The sequence below is a fragment of the Taudactylus pleione genome, unplaced genomic scaffold, assembly GCF_031769625.1.
Source record: "Taudactylus pleione unplaced genomic scaffold, aTauple2 ptg000762l, whole genome shotgun sequence".
In the NCBI taxonomy this organism is placed as follows: domain Eukaryota; kingdom Metazoa; phylum Chordata; class Amphibia; order Anura; family Myobatrachidae; genus Taudactylus; species Taudactylus pleione.
The window spans coordinates 530,408-554,475 of record NW_028285164.1 but is presented as its reverse complement, the minus strand read 5'-3'; the positions used below and the strand labels follow the sequence as shown (position 1 = coordinate 554,475).

At 51.7% G+C, this 24,068-nt stretch overlaps 1 protein-coding gene across 1 annotated transcript in view; it reads left to right on the top strand.

Moving 5' to 3' along the window:
* The first annotated feature begins 20,251 nt into the window (after window positions 1-20,251).
* CORO1A (coronin 1A) overlaps window positions 20,252-24,068 on the top strand; it is a 68,976-nt gene continuing 65,159 nt past the window's right edge. Inside the window, exons 1-2 of the mRNA XM_088457530.1 lie at window positions 20,252-20,326; window positions 21,616-21,824. Of these exons, the coding sequence (XP_088313656.1) occupies window positions 21,627-21,824 (198 nt within the window). The 5' untranslated portion in view covers window positions 20,252-20,326; window positions 21,616-21,626. The remainder of the gene's footprint in view (window positions 20,327-21,615; window positions 21,825-24,068) is intronic.

Below are 24,068 nucleotides of genomic sequence, written 5' to 3'. Positions count from 1 at the left end.
TGTTACTCAGCGTTTCCCCTCTCACTGTAAGCGAGCACAGAGCTGGGTGTCACACACTACATGAGCCTGTATACAGCCTATTACTCAGCGTTTACCCTCTCGCTGTAAGCGCGCACAAAGCTGGGTGTCACACACTACATGAGCCTGTATACAGCCTATTACTCAGCGTTTGCCCTGTCGCTGTAAGCGCGCACAGAGCTGGGTGTCACACACTACATGAGCCTGTATACAGCCTGTTACTCAGCGTTTGCCCTCTCACATTAAGCGAGCACAAAGCTGTGTGTCACACACTACATGAGCCTGTATACAGCCTATTACTCAGTGTTTACCCTCTCGCTGTAAGTGTGCTCAGAGCTGGGTGTCACACACTACTTGAGCCTGTATACAGCCTATGACACAGCGTTTGCCCTCTCGCTGTAAGGCGCGCACAGAGCTGGGTGTCACAAACTACATGAGCCTGTATACAGCCTGTTACTCAGCGTTTGCCCTCTCGCTGTAAGCGTGCACAGAACTGGGTGTCACACACTACATGAGCCTGTATACAGCCTGTTACTCAGCGTTTGCCCACTCGCTGTAAGCGCGCACAGAGCTGGATGTCACACACTACATGAGCTTGTATACAGCCTGTTACTCAGCGTTTGCCCTCTCGCTGTAAGCGCGCACAGAGCTGGGTGTCACACACTACATGGGCCTGTATACAGCCTGTTACTCAGCCTTTGTCCTCTCGCTGTAAGCGCGCACAGAGCTGGGTGTCACACACTACATGAGCCTGTATACAGCTTGTTACTCAGCGTTTGCCCTCTAGCTGTAAGCGCGCACAGAGCTGGGTGTCACACACTACATGAGCCTGTATACAGCCTGTTACTCAGCGTCTGCCCTCTCGCTGTAAGCATGCACAGTGCTGGGTGTCACACACTACAAGAGCCTGTATACAGCTTGTTACTCAGCCTTTGTCCTCTCGCTGTAAGCGCGCACAGAGCTGGGTGTCACACACTACATGAGCCTGTATACAGCCTGTTACTCAGCGTTTGCCCTGTCGCTGTAAGCGTGCACAGAGCTGGGTGTCACACACTACATGAGCCTGTATACAGCCTGTTACTCAGCGTTTGCCCTGTCGCTGTAAGCGCGCACAGAGCTGGGTGTCACACACTACATGAGCCTGTATACAGCCTATTACTAAGCGTTTACCCTCTCGCTGTAAGCGTGCACAAATCTGGGTGTCACACACTACATGAGCTTGTATACAGCCTATTACTCAGCGTTTGCCCTGTCGCTGTAAGCGTGCACAGTGCTGGGTGTCACACACTACATGAGCCTGTATACAGCCTGTTACTCAGCCTTTGTCCTCTCGCTGTAAGCACGCACAGAGCTAGGTGTCACACACTACATGAGCCTGTATACAGCCTGTTACTCAGCGTTTGCCCTCTAGTTGTAAGCGCCCACAGAGCTGGGTGTCACACACTACATTAGCCTGTATACAGCCTGTTACTCAGCGTTTGCCCTCTCGCTGTAAGCACGCACAGAGCTGGGGGGTCACACACTACATGAGCCTGTATGCAGCCTGTTACTCAGCGTTTGCCCTCTCGCTGTAAGCGTGCACAGAGCTGGGTGTCACACACTACATGAGCCTGTATACAGCCTGTTACTCAGCGTTTGCCCTGTCGCTGTAAGCGTGCACAGAGCTGGGTGTCACACACTACATGAGCCTGTATACAGCCTGTTACTCAGCGTTTACCCTCTCGCTGTAAGCGCGCACAAAGCTGGGTGTCACACACTACATGAGCTTGTATACAGCCTATTACTCAGCGGTTGCCCTGTCGCTGTAAGCGCGCACAGAGCTGGGTGTCACACACTACATGAGCCTGTATACAGCCTGTTACTCAGCGTTTGCCCTGTCGCTGTAAGCGTGCACAGAGCTGGGTGTCACACACTACATGAGCCTGTATACAGCCTATTACTCAGCGTTTACCCTCTCGCTGTAAGCGCGCACAAAGCTGGGTGTCACACACTACATGAGCTTGTATACAGCCTATTACTCAGCGGTTGCCCTGTCGCTGTAAGCGCGCACAGAGCTGGGTGTCACACACTACATGAGCCTGTATACAGCCTGTTACTCAGCGTTTGCCCTCTCGCTGTAAGCGTGCACACAGCTGGGTGTCACACACTACATGAGCCTGTATACAGCCTGTTACTCAGCGTTTGCCCTCTCGCTGTAAGCGTGCACAGAGCTGGGTGTCACACCCTACATGATCCTGTATACAGCCTGTTACTCAGCGTTTGCCCTCTCGCTGTAAGCGCGCACAGAGCTGGGGGGTCACACACTACATGACCCTGTATACAGCCTATTACTCAGCGTTTGCCCTCTCGCTGTAAGCACCCACAGAGCTGGGTGTCACACACTACATGAGCCTGTATACAGCCTGTTACTCAGCGTTTGCCCTCTCGCTGTAAGCGCGCACAGAGCTGGGGGGTCACACACTACATGACCCTGTATACAGCCTGTTACTCAGCGTTTGCCCTCTCTCTGTAAGCGCGCACAGAGCTGGGTGTCACACACTACATGAGCCTGTATACAGCCTGTTACTCAGCGTTTGCCCTCTCGCTGTAAGCGCACACAGAGCTGGGTGTCACACACTACATGATCCTGTATACAGCCTGTTACTCAGCGTTTGCCTTCTCGCTGTAAGCGCGCACAGAGCTGGGTGTCACACACTACATGATCCTGTATACAGCCTGTTACTCAGCGTTTACCCTCTCGCTGTAAGCGCGCACAGAGCTGGGTGTCACACACTACATGATCCTGTATACAGCCTGTTACTCAGCATTTGCCCTCTCGCTGTAAGCGCTCACAGAGCTGTGTGTCACACACTACATGATCCTGTATACAGCCTGTTACTCAGCGTTTGCCCTCTCGCTGTAAGCGCGCACAGAGCTGGGTGTCACACACTACATGATCCTGTATACAGCCTGTTACTCAGCGTTTGCCCTCTCGCTGTAAGCGCGCACAGAGCTGGGTGTCACACACTACATGATCCTGTATACTGCCTGTTACTCAGCGTTTGCCCTCTCGCTGTAAGCGCGCACAGAGCTGGGTGTCACACACTTCATGATCCAGTATACAGCCTGTTACTCAGCGTTTGCCCTCTCGCTGTAAGCGCGCACAGGGCTGGGTGTCACACACTACATGAGCCTGTATACAGCCTATTACTCAGCGTTTGCCCTCTAGCTGTAAGAGCGCACAGAGCTGAGTTTCACACACTACATGATCCTGTATACAGCCTGATACTCAGCGTTTGCCCTCTCGCTGTAAGCGCGCACAGAGCTTGGTGTCACACACTACATGAACCTGTATACAGCCTGTTACTCAGCGTTTGCCCTCTCGCTGTAAGCGCACACAGAGCTGGGTGTCACACACTACATGATCCTGTATACAGCCTGTTACTCAGCATTTGCCCTCTCGCTGTAAGCGCGCACAGAGCTGGGTGTCACACACTACATGATCCTGTATACAGCCTGTTACTCAGCGTTTACCCTCTCGCTGTAAGCGCGCACAGAGCTGGGTGTCACACACTACATGATCCTGTATACAGCCTGTTACTCAGCATTTGCCCTCTCGCTGTAAGCGCTCACAGAGCTGTGTGTCACACACTACATGATCCTGTATACAGCCTGTTACTCAGCGTTTGCCCTCTCGCTGTAAGCGCGCACAGAGCTGGGTGTCACACACTACATGATCCTGTATACAGCCTGTTACTCAGCGTTTGCCCTCTCGCTGTAAGCGCGCACAGAGCTGGGTGTCACACACTACATGATCCTGTATACTGCCTGTTACTCAGCGTTTGCCCTCTCGCTGTAAGCGCGCACAGAGCTGGGTGTCAAATACTACATGAGCCTGTATACAGCCTATTATTCAGCGTTTGCCCTCTCGCTGTCAGCGCGCACAGAGCTGGGTGTCACACACTACATGACCCTGTATACAGCCTGTTGCTCAGCGTTTGCCCTCTCGCTGTAAGCGCGCACAGAGCTGGGTGTCACACACTACATGAGCCTGTATACAGCCTGTTACTCAGTGTTTGCCCTCTCGCTGTAAGCGTGCACAGAGCTGGGTGTCACACACTACATGAGCCTGTATACAGCCTGTTACTCAGCGTTTGCCCTCTCACTGTAAGCGCGCACAGAGCTGGGTGTCACACACTACATGAGCCTGTATACAGCCTATTACTCAGTGTTTACCCTCTCGCTGTAAGCGTGCACAGAGCTGGGTGTCACACACTACTTGAGCCTGTATACAGCCTATGACACAGCGTTTGCCCTCTCGCTGTAAGGCGCGCACAGAGCTGGGTGTCACACACTACATGAGCCTGTATACAGCTTGTTACTCAGCGTTTGCCCTCTAGCTGTAAGCGCGCACAGAGCTGGGTGTCACACACTACATGAGCCTGTATACAGCCTGTTACTCAGCGTCTGCCCTCTCGCAGTAAGCGTGCACAGTGCTGGGTGTCACACACTACATGAGCCTGTATACAGCTTGTTACTCAGCCTTTGTCCTCTCGCTGTAAGCGCGCACAGAGCTGGGTGTCACACACTACATGAGCCTGTATACAGCCTGTTACTCAGCGTTTGCCCTGTCGCTGTAAGCGTGCACAGAGCTGGGTGTCACACACTACATGAGCCTGTATACAGCCTGTTACTCAGCGTTTGCCCTGTCGCTGTAAGCGCGCACAGAGCTGGGTGTCACACACTACATGAGCCTGTATACAGCCTATTACTCAGCGTTTACCCTCTCGCTGTAAGCGCACACAAAGCTGGGTGTCACACACTACATGAGCTTGTATACAGCCTATTACTCAGCGTTTGCCCTGTCGCTGTAAGCGTGCACAGTGCTGGGTGTCACACACTACATAAGCCTGTATACAGCCTGTTACTCAGCCTTTGTCCTCTCGCTGTAAGCACGCACAGAGCTAGGTGTCACACACTACATGAGCCTGTATACAGCCTGTTACTCAGCGTTTGCCCTCTAGTTGTAAGCGCCCACAGAGCTGGGTGTCACACACTACATTAGCCTGTATACAGCCTGTTACTCAGCGTTTGCCCTCTCGCTGTAAGCGCGCACAGAGCTGGGGGGTCACACACTACATGAGCCTGTATGAAGCCTATTACTCAGCGTTTGCCCTCTCGCTGTAAGCGTGCACAGAGCTGGGTGTCACACACTACATGAGCCTGTATACAGCCTGTTACTCAGCGTTTGCCCTCTCGCTGTAAGCGCACACAGAGCTGGGTGTCACACACTACATGATCCTGTATACAGCCTGTTACACAGCGTTTGCCCTCTCGCTGTAAGCGCGCACAGAGCTGGGTGTCACACACTACATGATCCTGTATACAGCCTGTTACTCAGCGTTTGCCCTCTCGCTGTAAGCGCTCACAGAGCTGGGTGTCACACACTACATGATCCTGTATACAGCCTGTTACTCAGCGTTTGCCCTCTCGCTGGAAGCGCGCACAGAGCTGGGTGTCACACACTACATGATCCTGTATACAGCCTGTTACTCAGCGTTTGCCCTCTCGCTGTAAGCGCGCACAGAGCTGGGTGTCACACACTACATGATCCTGTATACTGCCTGTTACTGAGCGTTTGCCCTCTCGCTGTAAGCGCGCACAGAGCTGGGTGTCACACACTTCATGATCCTGTATACAGCCTGTTACTCAGCGTTTGCCCTCTCGCTGTAAGCGCGCACAGAGCTGGGTGTCACACACTACATGAGCCTGTATACAGCCTATTACTCAGCATTTGCCCTCTAGCTGTAAGAGTGCACAGAGCTGGGTGTCACACACTACATGATCCTGTATACAGCCTGTTACTCAGCGTTTGCCCTCTCGCTGTAAGCGCGCACAGAGCTGGGTGTCACACACTACATGAGCCTGTATACAGCCTATTACTCAGCGTTTGCCCTCTCGCTGTAAGCGCGCACAGAGCTGGGTGTCACACACTACATGAGACTGTATACAGCCTATTACTCAGCATTTGCCCTCTCGCTGTAAGCGTGCATAGAGCTGGGTGTCACACACTACATGAGCCTGTATACAGCCTGTTACTCAGCATTTGCCCTCTCGCTGTAAGCGCGCACAGAGCTGGGTGTCACACACTACATGATCCTGTATACAGCCTGTTACTCAGCGTCTGCCCTCTCGCTGTAAGCGTGCACAGAGCTGGGTGTCACACACTACATGATCCTGTATACACCCTGTTACTCAGCGTCTGCCCTCTCGCTGTAAGCGTGCACAGAGCTGGGTGTCACACACTACATGATCCTGTATACAGCCTATTACTCAGCATTTGCCCTCTCGCTGTAAGCGCGCATAGAGCTGGGTGTCACACACTACATGATCCTGTATACAGCCTGTTACTCAGCGTTTGCCCTCTCGCTGTAAGCACGCACAGAGCTGGGTGTCACACACTACATGAGCCTGTATACAGCCTGTTACTGAGTGTTTGCCCTCTCACTGTAAGCGCGCACAGAGCTGGGTGTCACACACTACATGAGCCTGTATACAGCCTATTACTCAGTGTTTACCCTCTCGCTGTAAGCGCGCACAGAGCTGGGTATCACACACTACATGAGCCTGTATACAGCCTGTTACTGAGCGTTTGCCCTCTCACTGTAAGCGCGCACAGAGCTGGGTGTCACACACTACATGAGCCTGTATACAGCCTATTACTCAGCATTTGCCCTCTCGCTGTAAGCGCGCACAAAGCTGGGTGTCACACACTACATGAGCCTGTATACAGCCTATTACTCAGCGTTTGCCCTGTCTCTGTAAGCGCGCACAGAGCTGGGTGTCACACACTACATGAGCCTGTATACAGCCTGTTACTCAGCGTTTGCCCTCTCACTGTAAGCGAGCACAAAGCTGTGTGTCACACACTACATGAGCCTGTATACAGCCTATTACTCAGTGTTTACCCTCTCGCTGTAAGTGTGCTCAGAGCTGGGTGTCACACACTACTTGAGCCTGTATACAGCCTATGACACAGCGTTTGCCCTCTCGCTGTAAGGCGCGCACAGAGCTGGGTGTCACAAACTACATGAGCCTGTATACAGCCTGTTACTCAGCGTTTGCCCTCTCGCTGTAAGCGTGCACAGAACTGGGTGTCACACACTACATGAGCCTGTATACAGCCTGTTACTCAGCGTTTGCCCACTCGCTGTAAGCGCGCACAGAGCTGGATGTCACACACTACATGAGCTTGTATACAGCCTGTTACTCAGCGTTTGCCCTCTCGCTGTAAGCGCGCACAGAGCTGGGTGTCACACACTACATGGGCCTGTATACAGCCTGTTACTCAGCCTTTGTCCTCTCGCTGTAAGCGCGCACAGAGCTGGGTGTCACACACTACATGAGCCTGTATACAGCTTGTTACTCAGCGTTTGCCCTCTAGCTGTAAGCATGCACAGTGCTGGGTGTCACACACTACAAGAGCCTGTATACAGCTTGTTACTCAGCCTTTGTCCTCTCGCTGTAAGCGCGCACAGAGCTGGGTGTCACACACTACATGAGCCTGTATACAGCCTGTTACTCAGCGTTTGCCCTGTCGCTGTAAGCGTGCACAGAGCTGGGTGTCACACACTACATGAGCCTGTATACAGCCTGTTACTCAGCGTTTGCCCTGTCGCTGTAAGCGTGCACAGAGCTGGGTGTCACACACTACATGAGCCTGTATACAGCCTGTTACTCAGCGTTTGCCCTGTCGCTGTAAGCGTGCACAAATCTGGGTGTCACACACTACATGAGCTTGTATACAGCCTATTACTCAGCGTTTGCCCTGTCGCTGTAAGCGCGCACAGTGCTGGGTGTCACACACTACATGAGCTTGTATACAGCCTATTACTCAGCGGTTGCCCTGTCGCTGTAAGCGCGCACAGAGCTGGGTGTCACACACTACATGAGCCTGTATACAGCCTGTTACTCAGCGTTTGCCCTCTAGTTGTAAGCGCCCACAGAGCTGGGTGTCACACACTACATGAGCCTGTATACAGCCTGTTACTCAGCGTTTGCCCTCTCGCTGTAAGCGTGCACAGAGCTGGGTGTCACACCCTACATGAGCCTGTATGCAGCCTGTTACTCAGCGTTTGCCCTCTCGCTGTAAGCGCGCACAGAGCTGGGGGGTCACACACTACATGAGCCTGTATACAGCCTATTACTCAGCGGTTGCCCTCTCGCTGTAAGCACGCACAGAGCTGGGTGTCACACACTACATGAGCCTGTATACAGCCTGTTACTCAGCGTTTGCCCTCTCGCTGTAAGCGCGCACAGAGCTGGGGGGTCACACACTACATGACCCTGTATACAGCCTGTTACTCAGCGTTTGCCCTATCTCTGTAAGCGCGCACAGAGCTGGGTGTCACACACTACATGAGCCTGTATACAGCCTGTTACTCAGCGTTTGCCCTCTCGCTGTAAGCGCACACAGAGCTGGGTGTCACACACTACATGATCCTGTATACAGCCTGTTACTCAGCGTTTGCCCTCTCGCTGTAAGCGCGCACAGAGCTGGGTGTCACACACTACATGATCCTGTATACAGCCTGTTACTCAGCGTTTACCCTCTCGCTGTAAGCGCGCACAGAGCTGGGTGTCACACACTACATGATCCTGTATACAGCCTGTTACTCAGCATTTGCCCTCTCGCTGTAAGCGCTCACAGAGCTGTGTGTCACACACTACATGATCCTGTATACAGCCTGTTACTCAGCGTTTGCCCTCTCGCTGTAAGCGCGCACAGAGCTGGGTGTCACACACTACATGATCCTGTATACAGCCTGTTACTCAGCGTTTGCCCTCTCGCTGTAAGCGCGCACAGAGCTGGGTGTCACACACTACATGATCCTGTATACTGCCTGTTACTCAGCGTTTGCCCTCTCGCTGTAAGCGCGCACAGAGCTGGGTGTCACACACTTCATGATCCAGTATACAGCCTGTTACTCAGCGTTTGCCCTCTCGCTGTAAGCGCGCACAGGGCTGGGTGTCACACACTACATGAGCCTGTATACAGCCTATTACTCAGCGTTTGCCCTCTAGCTGTAAGAGCGCACAGAGCTGGGTGTCACACACTACATGATCCTGTATACAGCCTGATACTCAGCGTTTGCCCTCTCGCTGTAAGCGCGCACAGAGCTGGGTGTCACACACTACATGAGCCTGTATACAGCCTGTTACTCAGCGTTTGCCCTCTCGCTGTAAGCGCACACAGAGCTGGGTGTCACACACTACATGATCCTGTATACAGCCTGTTACTCAGCATTTGCCCTCTCGCTGTAAGCGCGCACAGAGCTGGGTGTCACACACTACATGATCCTGTATACAGCCTGTTACTCAGCGTTTACCCTCTCGCTGTAAGCGCGCACAGAGCTGGGTGTCACACACTACATGATCCTGTATACAGCCTGTTACTCAGCATTTGCCCTCTCGCTGTAAGCGCTCACAGAGCTGTGTGTCACACACTACATGATCCTGTATACAGCCTGTTACTCAGCGTTTGCCCTCTCGCTGTAAGCGCGCACAGAGCTGGGTGTCACACACTACATGATCCTGTATACAGCCTGTTACTCAGCGTTTGCCCTCTCGCTGTAAGCGCGCACAGAGCTGGGTGTCACACACTACATGATCCTGTATACTGCCTGTTACTCAGCGTTTGCCCTCTCGCTGTAAGCGCGCACAGAGCTGGGTGTCACACACTTCATGATCCAGTATACAGCCTGTTACTCAGCGTTTGCCCTCTCGCTGTAAGCGCGCACAGGGCTGGGTGTCACACACTACATGAGCCTGTATACAGCCTATTACTCAGCGTTTGCCCTCTAGCTGTAAGAGCGCACAGAGCTGGGTGTCACACACTACATGATCCTGTATACAGCCTGATACTCAGCGTTTGCCCTCTCGCTGTAAGCGCGCACAGAGCTGGGTGTCACACACTACATGAGCCTGTATACAGCCTATTACTCAGCGTTTGCCCTCTCGCTGTAAGCGCGCACAGAGCTGGGTGTCACACACTACATGAGACTGTATACAGCCTATTACTCAGCGTTTGCCCTCTCGCTGTAAGCCTGCATAGACCTGGGTGTCACACACTACATGAGCCTGTATACAGCCTGTTACTCAGCATTTGCCCTCTCGCTGTAAGCGCGCAGAGAGCTGGGTGTCACACACTACATGATCCTGTATACAGCCTGTTACTCAGCGTCTGCCCTCTCGCTGTAAGCGTGAACAGAGCTGGGTGTCACACACTACATGATCCTGTATATACCCTGTTACTCAGCGTCTGCCCTCTCGCTGTAAGCGTGCACAGAGCTGGGTGTCACACACTACATGATCCTGTATACAGCCTATAACTCAGCATTTGCCCTCTCGCTGTAAGCGCGCATAGAGATGGGTGTCACACACTACATGATCCTGTATACAGCCTGTTACTCAGCGTTTGCCCTCTCGCTGTAAGCGCGCACAGAGCTGGGTGTCACACACTACATGAGCCTGTATACAGCCTATTACTCAGCGTTTGCCCTGTCGCTGTAAGCACGCACAGAGCTGGGGGGTCACACACTACATGAGCCTGTATGCAGCCTGTTACTCAGCGTTTGCCCTCTCGCTGTAAGCGTGCACAGAGCTGGGTGTCACACACTACATGAGCCTGTATACAGCCTGTTACTCAGCGTTTGCCCTGTCGCTGTAAGCGTGCACAGAGCTGGGTGTCACACACTACATGAGCCTGTATACAGCCTGTTACTCAGCGTTTGCCCTGTCGCTGTAAGCGCGCACAGAGCTGGGTGTCACACACTACATGAGCCTGTATACAGCCTATTACTCAGCGTTTACCCTCTCGCTGTAAGCGCGCACAAAGCTGGGTGTCCCACACTACATGAGCTTGTATACAGCCTATTACTCAGCGGTTGCCCTGTCGCTGTAAGCGCGCACAGAGCTGGGTGTCACACACTACATGAGCCTGTATACAGCCTGTTACTCAGCGTTTGCCCTCTCGCTGTAAGCATGCACACAGCTGGGTGTCACACACTACATGAGCCTGTATACAGCCTGTTACTCAGCGTTTGCCCTCTCGCTGTAAGCGTGCACAGAGCTGGGTGTCACACCCTACATGATCCTGTATACAGCCTGTTACTCAGCGTTTGCCCTCTCGCTGTAAGCGCGCACAGAGCTGGGGGGTCACACACTACATGACCCTGTATACAGCCTGTTACTCAGCGTTTGCCCTCTCGCTGTAAGCGCGCACAGAGCTGGGTGTCACACACTACATGAGCCTGTATACAGCCTGTTACTCAGCGTTTGCCCTCTCGCTGTAAGCGCACACAGAGCTGGGTGTCACACACTACATGATCCTGTATACAGAATGTTACTCAGCGTTTGCCCTCTCGCTGTAAGCGCGCACAGAGCTGGGTGTCACACACTACATGATCCTGTATACAGCCTGTTACTCAGCGTTTACCCTCTCGCTGTAAGCGCGCACAGAGCTGGGTGTCACACACTACATGATCCTGTATACAGCCTGTTACTCAGCGTTTACCCTCTCGCTGTAAGCACGCACAGAGCTGGGTGTCACACACTACATGATCCTGTATACAGCCTGTTACTCAGCATTTGCCCTCTCGCTGTAAGCGCTCACAGAGCTGGGTGTCACACACTACATGATCCTGTATACAGCCTGTTACTCAGCGTTTGCCCTCTCGCTGTAAGCGCGCACAGAGCTGGGTGTCACACACTACATGATCCTGTATACAGCCTGTTACTCAGCGTTTGCCCTCTCGCTGTAAGCGCGCACAGAGCTGGGTGTCACACACTACATGATCCTGTATACTGCCTGTTACTCAGCGTTTTGCCCTCTCGCTGTAAGCGCGCACAGAGCTGGGTGTCACACACTTCATGATCCAGTATACAGCCTGTTACTCAGCGTTTGCCCTCTCGCTGTAAGCGCGCACAGAGCTGGGTGTCACACACTACATGAGCCTGTATACAGCCTATTACTCAGCGTTTGCCCTCTAGCTGTAAGAGCGCACAGAGCTGGGTGTCACACACTACATGATCCTGTATACAGCCTGATACTCAGCGTTTGCCCTCTCGCTGTAAGCGCGCACAGAGCTGGGTGTCACACACTACATGAGCCTGTATACAGCCTATTACTCAGCGTTTGCCCTCTCGCTGTAAGCGCGCACAGAGCTGGGTGTCACACACTACATGAGACTGTATACAGCCTATTACTCAGCGTTTGCCCGCTCGCTGTAAGCCTGCATAGAGCTGGGTGTCACACACTACATGAGCCTGTATACAGCCTGTTACTCAGCATTTGCCCTCTCGCTGTAAGCGCGCACAGAGCTGGGTGTCACACACTACATGATCCTGTATACAGCCTGTTACTCAGCGTCTGCCCTCTCGCTGTAAGCGTGCACAGAGCTGGGTGTCACACACTACATGATCCTGTATATACCCTGTTACTCAGCGTCTGCCCTCTCGCTGTAAGCGTGCACAGAGCTGGGTGTCACACACTACATGATCCTGTATACAGCCTACTACTCAGCATTTGCCATCTCGCTGTAATCGCGCATAGAGCTGGGTGTCACACACTACATGATCCTGTATACAGCCTGTTACTCAGCGTTTGCCCTCTCGCTGTAAGCACGCACAGAGCTGGGTGTCACACACTACATGAGCCTGTATACAGCCTGTTACTGAGTGTTTGCCCTCTCACTGTAAGCGCGCACAGAGCTGGATGTCACACACTACATGAGCCTGTATACAGCCTATTACTCAGTGTTTACCCTCTCGCTGTAAGCGCGCACAGAGCTGGGTATCACACACTACATAAGCCTGTATACAGCCTGTTACTGAGCGTTTGCCCTCTCACTGTAAGCGCGCACAGAGCTGGGTGTCACACACTACATGAGCCTGTATACAGCCTATTACTCAGCGTTTACCCTCTCGCTGTAAGCGCGCACAAAGCTGGGTGTCACACACTACATGAGCCTGTATACAGCCTATTACTCAGCGTTTGCCCTGTCGCTGTAAGCGCGCACAGAGCTGGGTGTCACACACTACATGAGCCTGTATACAGCCTGATACTCAGCGTTTCCCCTCTCGCTGTAAGCGCGCACAGAGCTGGTTGTCACACACTACATGAGCCTGTATACAGCCTATTACTCAGCGTTTGCCCTGTCGCTGTAAGCGCGCACAGAGCTGGGTGTCACACACTACATGAGCCTGTATACAGCCTGTTACTCAGCGTTTCCCCTCTCGCTGTAAGCGAGCACAGAGCTGGGTGTCACACACTACATGAGCCTGTATACAGCCTATTACTCAGCGTTTACCCTCTCGCTGTAAGCGCGCACAAAGCTGGGTGTCACACACTACATGAGCCTGTATACAGCCTATTACTCAGCGTTTGCCCTGTCGCTGTAAGCACGCACAGAGCTGGGTGTCACACACTACATGAGCCTGTATACAGCCTGTTACTCAGCGTTTCCCCTCTCGCTGTAAGCGCGCACAGAGCTGGGTGTCACACACTACATGAGCCTGTATACAGCCTATTACTCAGCGTTTGCCCTGTCGCTGTAAGCGCGCACAGAGCTGGGTGTCACACACTACATGAGCCTGTATACAGCCTGTTACTCAGCGTTTCCCCTCTCGCTGTAAGCGCGCACAGAGCTGGGTGTCACACACTACATGAGCCTGTATACAGCCTATTACTCAGCGTTTGCCCTCTCGCTATAAGCGCGCACAGAGCTGGGTGTCACACACTACATGAGCCTGTATAGAGCCTGCTACTCAGCGTTTGCCCTCTCGCTGTAAGCGCGCACAGAGCTGGGTGTCACACACTACATAAGCCTGTATACAGCCTGTTACTCAGCGTTTGCCCTGTCGCTGTAAGCGCGCACAGAGCTGGTTGTCACACACTACATGAGCCTGTATACAGCCTATTACTCAGCGTTTGCCCTGTCGCTGTAAGCGCGCACAGAGCTGGGTGTCACACACTACATGAGCCTGTATACAGCCTGTTACTCAGCGTTTCCCCTCTCGCTGTAAGCGAGCACAGAGCTGGGTGTCACACACTACATGAGCCTGTATACAGCCTATTACTCAGCGTTTACCCTCTCGCTGTAAGCGCGCACAAAGCTGGGTGTCACACACTACATGAGCCTGTATACAGCCTATTACTCAGCGTTTGCCCTGTCGCTGTAAGCACGCACAGAGCTGGGTGTCACACACTACATGAGCCTGTATACAGCCTGTTACTCAGCGTTTCCCCTCTCGCTGTAAGCGCGCACAGAGCTGGGTGTCACACACTACATGAGCCTGTATACAGCCTATTACTCAGCGTTTGCCCTGTCGCTGTAAGCGCGCACAGAGCTGGGTGTCACACACTACATGAGCCTGTATACAGCCTGTTACTCAGCGTTTCCCCTCTCGCTGTAAGCGCGCACAGAGCTGGGTGTCACACACTACATGAGCCTGTATACAGCCTACTACTCAGCGTTTGCCCTGTCGCTGTAAGCGCGCACAGAGCTGGGTGTCACACACTACATGAGCCTGTATACAGCCTGTTGCTCAGCGTTTGCCCTCTCGCTGTAAGCGCGCACAGAGCTGGGTGTCACACACTACATGAGCCTGTATACAGCCTTTTACTCAGTGTTTACCCTCTCGCTGTAAGCGTGCACAGAGCTGGGTGTCACACACTACATGAGCCTGTATACAGCCTATGACACAGCGTTTGTCCTCTCGCTGTAAGGCGTGCATAGAGCTGGGTGTCACACACTACATGAGCCTGTATACAGCCTGTTACTGAGCGTTTGCCCTCTCACTGTAAGCGCGCACAGAGCTGGGTGTCACACACTACATGAGCCTGTATACAGCCTATTACTCAGTGTTTACCCTCTAGCTGTAAGCGTGCACAGAGCTGGGTGTCACACACTACATGAGCCTGTATACAGCCTATTACTCAGCGTTTGCCCTGTCGCTGTAAGCGCGCACAGAGCTGGGTGTCACACACTACATGAGCCTGTATACAGCCTGTTACTCAGCGTTTCCCCTCTCGCTGTAAGCGCGCACAGAGCTGGGTGTCACACACTACATGAGCCTGTATACAGCCTATTACTCAGCGTTTGCCCTCTCGCTATAAGCGCGCACAGAGCTGGGTGTCACACACTACATGAGCCTGTATACAGCCTGTTACTCAGAGTTTGCCCTCTCGCTGTAAGCGCGCACAGAGCTGGGTGTCACACACTACATGAGCCTGTATACAGCCTGTTACTCAGCGTTTGCCCTCTCGCTGTAAGCGCGCACAGAGCTGGGTGTCACACACTACATGAGCCTGTATACAGCCTATTATTCAGCGTTTGCCCTCTCGCTGTAAGCGCGCACAGAGCTGGGTGTCACACACTACATGACCCTGTATACAGCCTGTTGCTCAGCGTTTGCCCTCTCGCTGTAAGAGCGCACAGAGCTGGGTGTCACACACTACATGACCCTGTATACAGCCTGTTGCTCAGCGTTTGCCCTCTCGCTGTAAGCGCGCACAGAGCTGGGTGTCACACACTACATGAGCCTGTATACAGCCTGTTGCTCAGCGTTTGCCCTCTCGCTGTAAGCGCGCACAGAGCTGGGTGTCACACACTACATGACCCTGTATACAGCCTGTTGCTCAGTGTTTGCCCTCTCGCTGTAAGCGCGCACAGAGCTGGGTGTCACACACTACATGAGCCTGTATAGAGCCTGCTACTCAGCGTTTGCCCTCTCGCTGTAAGCGCGCACAGAGCTGGGTGTCACACACTACATAAGCCTGTATACAGCCTGTTACTCAGCGTTTGCCCTCTCGCTGTAAGCGCGCACAGAGCTGGGTGTCACACACTACATGAGCCTGTATACAGCCTGTTACTGAGCGTTGGCCCTCTCACTGTAAGCGCGCACAGAGCTGGGTGTCACACACTACATGAGCCTGTATACAGCCTTTTACTCAGTGTTTACCCTCTCGCTGTAAGCGTGCACAGAGCTGGGTGTCACACACTACATGAGCCTGTATACAGCCTATGACACAGCGTTTGTCCTCTCGCTGTAAGGCGTGCATAGAGCTGGGTGTCACACACTACATGAGCCTGTATACAGCCTGTTACTGAGCGTTTGCCCTCTCACTGTAAGCGCGCACAGAGCTGGGTGTCACACACTACATGAGCCTGTATACAGCCTATTACTCAGTGTTTACCCTCTAGCTGTAAGCGTGCACAGAGCTGGGTGTCACACACTACATGAGCCTGTATACAGCCTATGTCACAGCGTTTGCCCTCTCGCTGTAAGGTGTGCATAGAGCTGGGTGTCACACACTACATGAGCCTGTATACAGCCTATTACTCAGCGTCTGCCCTCTCGCTGTAAGAGCGCACAGAGCTGGGTGTCACACACTACATGAGCCTGTATACAGCCTATTACTCAGCGTCTGCCCTCTCGCTGTAAGCGCGCACAGAGCTGGGTGTCACACACTACATGAGCCTGTATACAGCCTATTACTCAGCGTCTGCCCTCTCGCTGTAAGCGCACACAGAGCTGGGTGTCACACACTACATGAGCCTGTATACAGCCTGTTACTCAGCCTTTGTCCTCACGCTGTAAGCGTGCACAGAGCTGGGTGTCACACACTACATGAGACTGTATACAGCCTGTTACTCAGCCTTTGTCGTCTCGCTGTAAGCGCGCACAGAGCTGGGTGTCACACACTACATGAGCCTGTATACAGCCTGTTACTCAGCGTCTGCCCTCTCGCTGTAAGCGTGCACAGTGCTGGGTGTCACACACTACATGAGCCTGTATACAGCTTGTTACTCAGCCTTTGTTCTCTCGCTGTAAGCGCGCACAGAGCTGGGTGTCACACACTACTTGAGCCTGTATACAGCCTGTTACTCAGCGTTTGCCCTGTCGCTGTAAGCGTGCACAGAGCTGGGTGTCACACACTACATGAGCCTGTATACAGCCTGTTACTTAGCGTTTGCCCTGTCGCTGTAAGCGCGCACAGAGCTGGGTGTCACACACTACATGAGCCTGTATACAGCCTATTACTCAGCGTTTACCCTCTCGCTGTAAGCGCGCACAAAGCTGGGTGTCACACACTACATGAGCTTGTATACAGCCTATTACTCAGCGTTTGCCCTGTCGCTGTAAGCGTGCACAGTGCTGGGTGTCACACACTACATGAGCCTGTATACAGCCTGTTACTCAGCCTTTGTCCTCTCGCTGTAAGCACGCACAGAGCTAGGTGTCACACACTACATGAGCCTGTATACAGCCTGTTACTCAGCGTTTCCCTCTAGTTGTAAGCGCCCACAGAGCTGGGTGTCACACACTACATGAGCCTGTATACAGCCTGTTACTCAGCGTTTGCCCTCTCGCTGTAAGCGCGCACAGAGCTGGGGGGTCACACACTACATGAGCCTGTATGCAGCTTGTTACTCAGCGTTTGCCCTCTCGCTGTAAGCGTGCACAAAGCTGGGTGTCACACACTACATGAGCCTGTATACAGCCTGTTACTCAGCGTTTGCCCTGTCGCTGTAAGCATGCACAGAGCTGGGTGTCACACACTACATGAGCCTGTATACAGCCTGTTACTCAGCGTTTGCCCTGTCGCTGTAAGCACGCACAAAGCTGGGTGTCACACACTACATGAGCTTGTATACAGCCTATTACTCAGCGTTTGCTCTGTCGCTGTAAGCGCGCACAGAGCTGGGTGTCACACACTACATGAGCCTGTATACAGCCTGTTACTCAGCGTTTGCCCTCTCGCTGTAAGCGCGCACAGAGCTGGGTGTCACACACTACATGAGCCTGTATACAGCCTATTACTCAGCGTTTGCCCTCTCGCTGTAAGCGCGCACAGAGCTGGGTGTCACACACTACATGAGCCTGTATACAGCCTGTTACTCAGCGTTTGCCCTCTCGTTGTAAGCGCGCACAGAGCTGGGTGTCACACACTACATGAGCCTGTATACAGCCTGTTACTCAGCGTTTGCCCCTTCGCTGTAAGCTCGCACAGAGCTGGGTGTCACACACTACATGAGCCTGTATACAGCCTGTTACTCAGCGTTTGCCCTCTCGCTGTAAGCGCGCACAGAGCTGGGTGTCAAATACTACATGAGCCTGTATACAGCCTATTATTCAGCGTTTGCCCTCTCGCTGTCAGCGCGCACAGAGCTGGGTGTCACACACTACATGACCCTGTATACAGCCTGTTGCTCAGCGTTTGCCCTGTCGCTGTAAGCGTGCACAGAGCTGGGTGTCACACACTACATGAGCCTGTATACAGCCTGTTACTCAGCGTTTGCCCTCTCGCTGTAAGCGCCCACAGAGCTGGGTGTCACACACTACATGAGCCTGTATACAGCCTGTTACTCAGCGTTTGCCCTCTCGCTGTAAGCGCGCACAGAGCTGGGGGGTCACACACTACATGAGCCTGTATACAGCCTGTTACTCAGCGTTTGCCCTCTAGTTGTAAGCGCGCACAGAGCTGGGGGGTCACACACTACATGACCCTGTATACAGCCTGTTACTCAGCGTTTGCCCTCTCGCTGTAAGCGTGCACAGAGCTGGGTGTCACACACTACATGAGCCTGTATACAGCCTGTTACTCAGCGTTTGCCCTCTCGCTGTAAGCGCACACAGAGCTGGGTGTCACACACTACATGATCCTGTATACAGCCTGTTACTCAGCGTTTGCCCTCTCGCTGTAAGCGCGCACAGAGCTGGGTGTCACACACTACATGATCGTGTATACAGCCTGTTACTCAGCATTTGCCCTCTCGCTGTAAGCGCGCACAGAGCTGGGTGTCACACACTACATGATCCTGTATACAGCCTGTTACTCAGCGTTTGCCCTCTCGCTGTAAGCGTGCACAGAGCTGGGTGTCACACACTACATGATCCTGTATACAGCCTATTACTCAGCGTTTGTCCTCTCGCTGTAAGCGTGCATAGAGCTGGGTGTCACACACTACATGATCCTGTATACAGCTTGTTACTCAGCGTTTGCCCTCTCGCTGTAAGCGCGCACAGAGCTGGGTGTCACACACTACATGAGCCTGTATACAGCCTATTACTCAGCGTTTGCCCTCTCGCTGTAAGCGCGCACAGAGCTGGGTGTCACACACTACATGAGACTGTATACAGCCTATTACTCAGCGTTTGTCCTCTCGCTGTAAGCGCGCACAGAGCTGGGTGTCACACACTACATGACCCTGTATACAGCCTGTTACTCAGCGTTTCCCCTCTCGCTGTAAGCACGCACAGAGCTGGGTGTCACACACTACATGAGCCTGTATACAGCCTGTTACTCAGCGTTTGCCCTCTCGCTGTAAGCGCGCACAGAGCTGGGTGTCACACACTACATGAGCCTGTATACAGCCTATTACTCAGCGTTTGCCCTCTCGCTGTAAGCGCGCACAGAGCTGGGTATCACACACTACATGAGCCTGTATACAGCCTGTTACTCAGCGTTTGCCCTCTCTCTGTATGTGTGCACAGAGCTGGGTGTCACACACTACATGAGCATGTATACAGCCTGTTACTCAGCGTTTGCCCTCTCGCTGTAAGCGCGCACAGAGCTGGGTGTCACACACTACATGAGCATGTATACAGCCTGTTACTCAGCGTTTGCCCTCTCGCTGTAAGTGCGCACAAGCTGCATCCTACACAGCAATCAATAATTTATTGTCACACGGGTATGTTATTGTCATCCCAGTGTCCCAGCATGACACACCATTGGCCTCAGGCACTTGTTACTGTTGGGTAAGAGTAAGCGATGATTTACCACAGGATGCTCCCAGTGAACACCTGTATTACAGCGACATTTATCCCATCACTGGGAGAAGTCTGACACCTAAAAGCGCACATCTACGTTTGTCGTTTCTGGTGACACGTCAACGTGGTCTCCCTGCCGCTTATCTCGTTAACCCCTTGACAGGCGAACACAGATGGGACACTGTCCCATTAACCAGGAGCAAGAAACGATTCTAGTTTTAATGAACGCCCTTTCCATTCCGTAACCCTTCGCTGGACAGCGTTGTGCTGTCCTTCTTTTAACCGCGTCCCTGGGTGAGGACCTGCAGTAAAGTGCTCAGTTAACCCCTCCCCTGCTGGAGAGGAAGAAAGGACACCCAGTCAGTTTCCTGCCCTCCCCCCTCCTCTGTCTTGCAGAATATGTTTCGGAAAAGCAGAACTTTCATACAGAAGGCAGGCAGCTGTCACTGACACCCGGCTTCAGCATCAGGGAGACCTCACTCGGCAGACACAGGTAGGGCAGAGTGGCACTCAGCAGGGCAGGGCGGAATCAGAGGCAGCTCTGTGACAGTCCCTCTGGGACCTGGGCCAGGGTAACAGCTGTGATACAGGACTGACGTGACCCAGGTCGGATCAAGGGACAGAGCAAGAGACACCTCCTGAGGTCCCGGAGAAAGCAGCCACATAGATGGGCAAATACCGGGCAAAGGAGGCCACTGATGAGATAGAATGAGTGTCATGCAGGGTCCTCAGCAGAGAGGGGGGTCCGGGAGAGACTGTGATGGAGGAAAGGGGGGTTGTCCGGACATTTGCATTAAGCATTGTCATATCTGCTCACTATACTTTTTGCCCCTGGCTGTGATTTTCCTTGTATCTCCTCTTCCCTCATCTCTGCCCGGTCTGCCTCACCCGTCTTATAAAGATAATTTTGCCCCCTTATTTTGTGTTTGGGCTATATTTGGTATTGTATAAGCTCCCCACCCCTCCGACTGATTACAAGACTATATGCAAATCATTGTTCTAAACTTTTGTATTCCCTTTTGAAGTAAGATATAATTTTTGCCCCCTAAACTATCTACTTGTGAACTAGGGGTTTGAGATGGCATGTGTCAATTGCATTGGAAGAGCTCACTATCTGAGCTCCCGCATTACGGAGCATACACACGGTCAGATGTGCCAGATGAACAATTGAACAATTTGACCAACGATTTGACCGATTTTGCAAAACAATTTGACCAAAGCTTTGAACGATTTTTGACTGCATTAAAATGACTGAAATCGTCCAAAACTGACTGCAAAGACATCAGATGTCAGATATCGTTATCTGACCATCGGGAACGCGCATCGCTCAAACATGTCAGATATGTCAGATTTTCCTTCAGATATGAACGATTTTTAAAATTGTTATCGTTCAGATCTGAAGAAAAATCTGACCGTGTGTATGCACCATATGTCATTGCTATGTAACTGGGCCCCCAGGACCGCCGTTAGGTTTCCTACATTGTTACAACATTGTATCCTTGTACAAGAGACATAAAACTCCATCGCAGAAAAAAAGATAACTAAGAGACAAAAACCTCCTGTAGAAATGGATAAACGAATCACCATCGTTAGTCGTCTACTTATCAGATTATTCCACAAAAACAAAAAATTACAGCACATCTCCTATTAGCCCCCTGATCCGTCCCGGCAGTGTCTTCTCCACCATTACTCTAGCTATCAGTATCTCTTGTATCTTAGCCCTGTACCCTCTCATCCCCCTCCCCACTCATGTCTACTGTCGCTGTCTCCCATCCGCCCCAGGAGCCCTCATCATGAGCCGGAAGGTTGTCCGCAGCAGTAAGTTCCGCCACGTTTTTGGACAACCGGTGAAAGCCGACCAGTGCTACGATGACATCCGAGTGTCTCAGAACACCTGGGACAGCAACTTCTGCGCCGTCAACCCCAAGTTCCTGGCTATCGTGGTGGAGGCCAGCGGAGGAGGCGCGTTCATGGTCTTGCCTCTCTCTAAGGTGGGTAAGCGGGCTTGGCCACCTCCCGCTGGGTGGCCGACCGGGCCCGAGCGTACTTCTGAGTATGTAGAGCTGTTCCTTGGTGTATCACGTACTGCAGGGGGCTCTGCGCGTCTCAGGATGTTGTGGTTTGGTGGCAGGATGTAGAGTAAGCTGATACAGGTGAAAAGTTACACGAACATGCAAAATAAATAGATCTACATAGACTTCAGCAATTAGGATGGTGTATTAGGACTATTGCCAGGCAGATGGGACTAACAATATCAGATGCAAGCAGTAAGAACATAAAGGAGGCACTCACGGGCATTGTAGAGACGGGCCAGTCCCATCATGATGCATTTATCTACTGCAGCCAAGTGGGCCCAAACTAATGGAGTGAATGAAAGACATAACGTCCATTAATGAACAGCTCAGATTACATTATTACAATAGAAAAATAAGGAGGAGGCGCCGACCAGATGGGGTCATTATGAAAGCTACATATTGGGATTGTCATGCAGCTACTAAATATACAGTCAGGTGCAGAAATATTGGGACATTGGCAGAATTTTCATATTTTGGCCTCTATTCACCACCACAATGGTTTTGAAATGAAACAAACAAGATGTGCTTTAACTGCAGACTTTCAGATTTAATTTGAGGGTAATTACATCCAAATCGGGTGAACGGTGTAGGAATTACAACGGTTTCTATATGTGCCTCCCACTTTTTAAGGGGCCAAAAGTAATGGGACTATCAACTCAAAAGCTATTTCATGGACAGGTGTGAGCTATTCCCTCGTTATTTCATTATCAATTAAGCAGGTAAAAGGTCTGGAGTTGATTCTAGGTGTGACATTTGCATTTGGAATCAGTTGCTGTCAACTCTCAATATGAGATCCAAAGAGCTGTCACTATCAGTGAAGCAAGCCATCATTAGGCTGAAAAATCTAAACAAACCCATCAGAGAGATAGCAAAAACATTAGGTGTGGCCAAATCAACTGTTTGGAACATTCTTAAAAAGAAAGAATGCACCAGAGAGCTCAGCAACACCAAAAGACCACAGAAAACAACTGTGGTGGATGACAGAAGAATTATTTCCCTGGTGAAGAAAAACCCCTTCACAACAGTTGGCCAAATCAAGAACACTCTCCAGGAGGTAGGTGTATATGTGTCAAAGTCAACAATCAAGAGAAGACTTCACAAGAGTGATTATAGAGGGTTCACCACAAGATGTAAACCATTGGTGAGCCTCAAAAACAGGAAGACCAGATTAGAGTTTGCCAAACAACATCTAAAAAAGCCATTACAGTTCTGGAACAACATCCTGTGGACAGATGAGACAAAGATCAACTTGTACCAGAGTGATGGGAAGAGAAGAGTATGGAGAAGGAAAGGAATTGCTCAAGATCCAAAACATACCACCTCATCAGTGAAGCATGGTGGTGGTAGTGTCATGCCGTGGGCATGTATGGCTGCCAATGGAACTGGTTCCCTTGTATCTATTGATGATGTGACTGCTGACAAAAGCAGCAGAATGAATTCTGAAGTGTTTTGGGCAATATTATATGCTCATATTCAGTCAAATGCTTCAGAACTCATTGGACGGCGCTTCACAGTGCAGATGGACAATGACCCGAAGCATACTGCAAAAGCAACCAAAGAGTTTTGTAAGGCTAAAAAGTGGAATGTTATGCAATGGCCAAGTCAATCCCCTGACCTGAATCCGATTGAGCATGCATTTCACTTGAAGAAGACAAAACTGAAGGGAAAATGCCCCAAGAACAAGCAGGAACTGAAGACATTTGCAGTAGAGGCCTGGCAGAGCATCACCAGGGATGAAACCCAGCATCTGGTGATGTCTATGCGTTCCAGACTTCAGGCTGTAATTGCCTGCAAAGGATTTGCAACAAAGCATTAAAAAGTGAAAGTTAGATTTAGGATTGTTTAGTTTGTCCCATTACTTTTGGCCCCTTAAAAAGTGGGAGGCACATATAGAACCCGTTGTAATTCCTACACCGTTCACCCGATTTGGATGTAATTACCCTCAAATTAAATCTGAAAGTCTGCAGGTAAATCACATCTTGTTTGTTTCATTTCAAAGCCATTGTGGTGGTGAATAGAGGCCAAAATATGAAAATTCTGTCAATGTCCCAATATTTATGCACCTGACTGTATGTATTTCATGTATATTAACTGGCGGACTGGGGAACACAATGGGGGCAAATGTAACAGCCTGCAAGGTGCAATTTCGGCGAGTCTGGC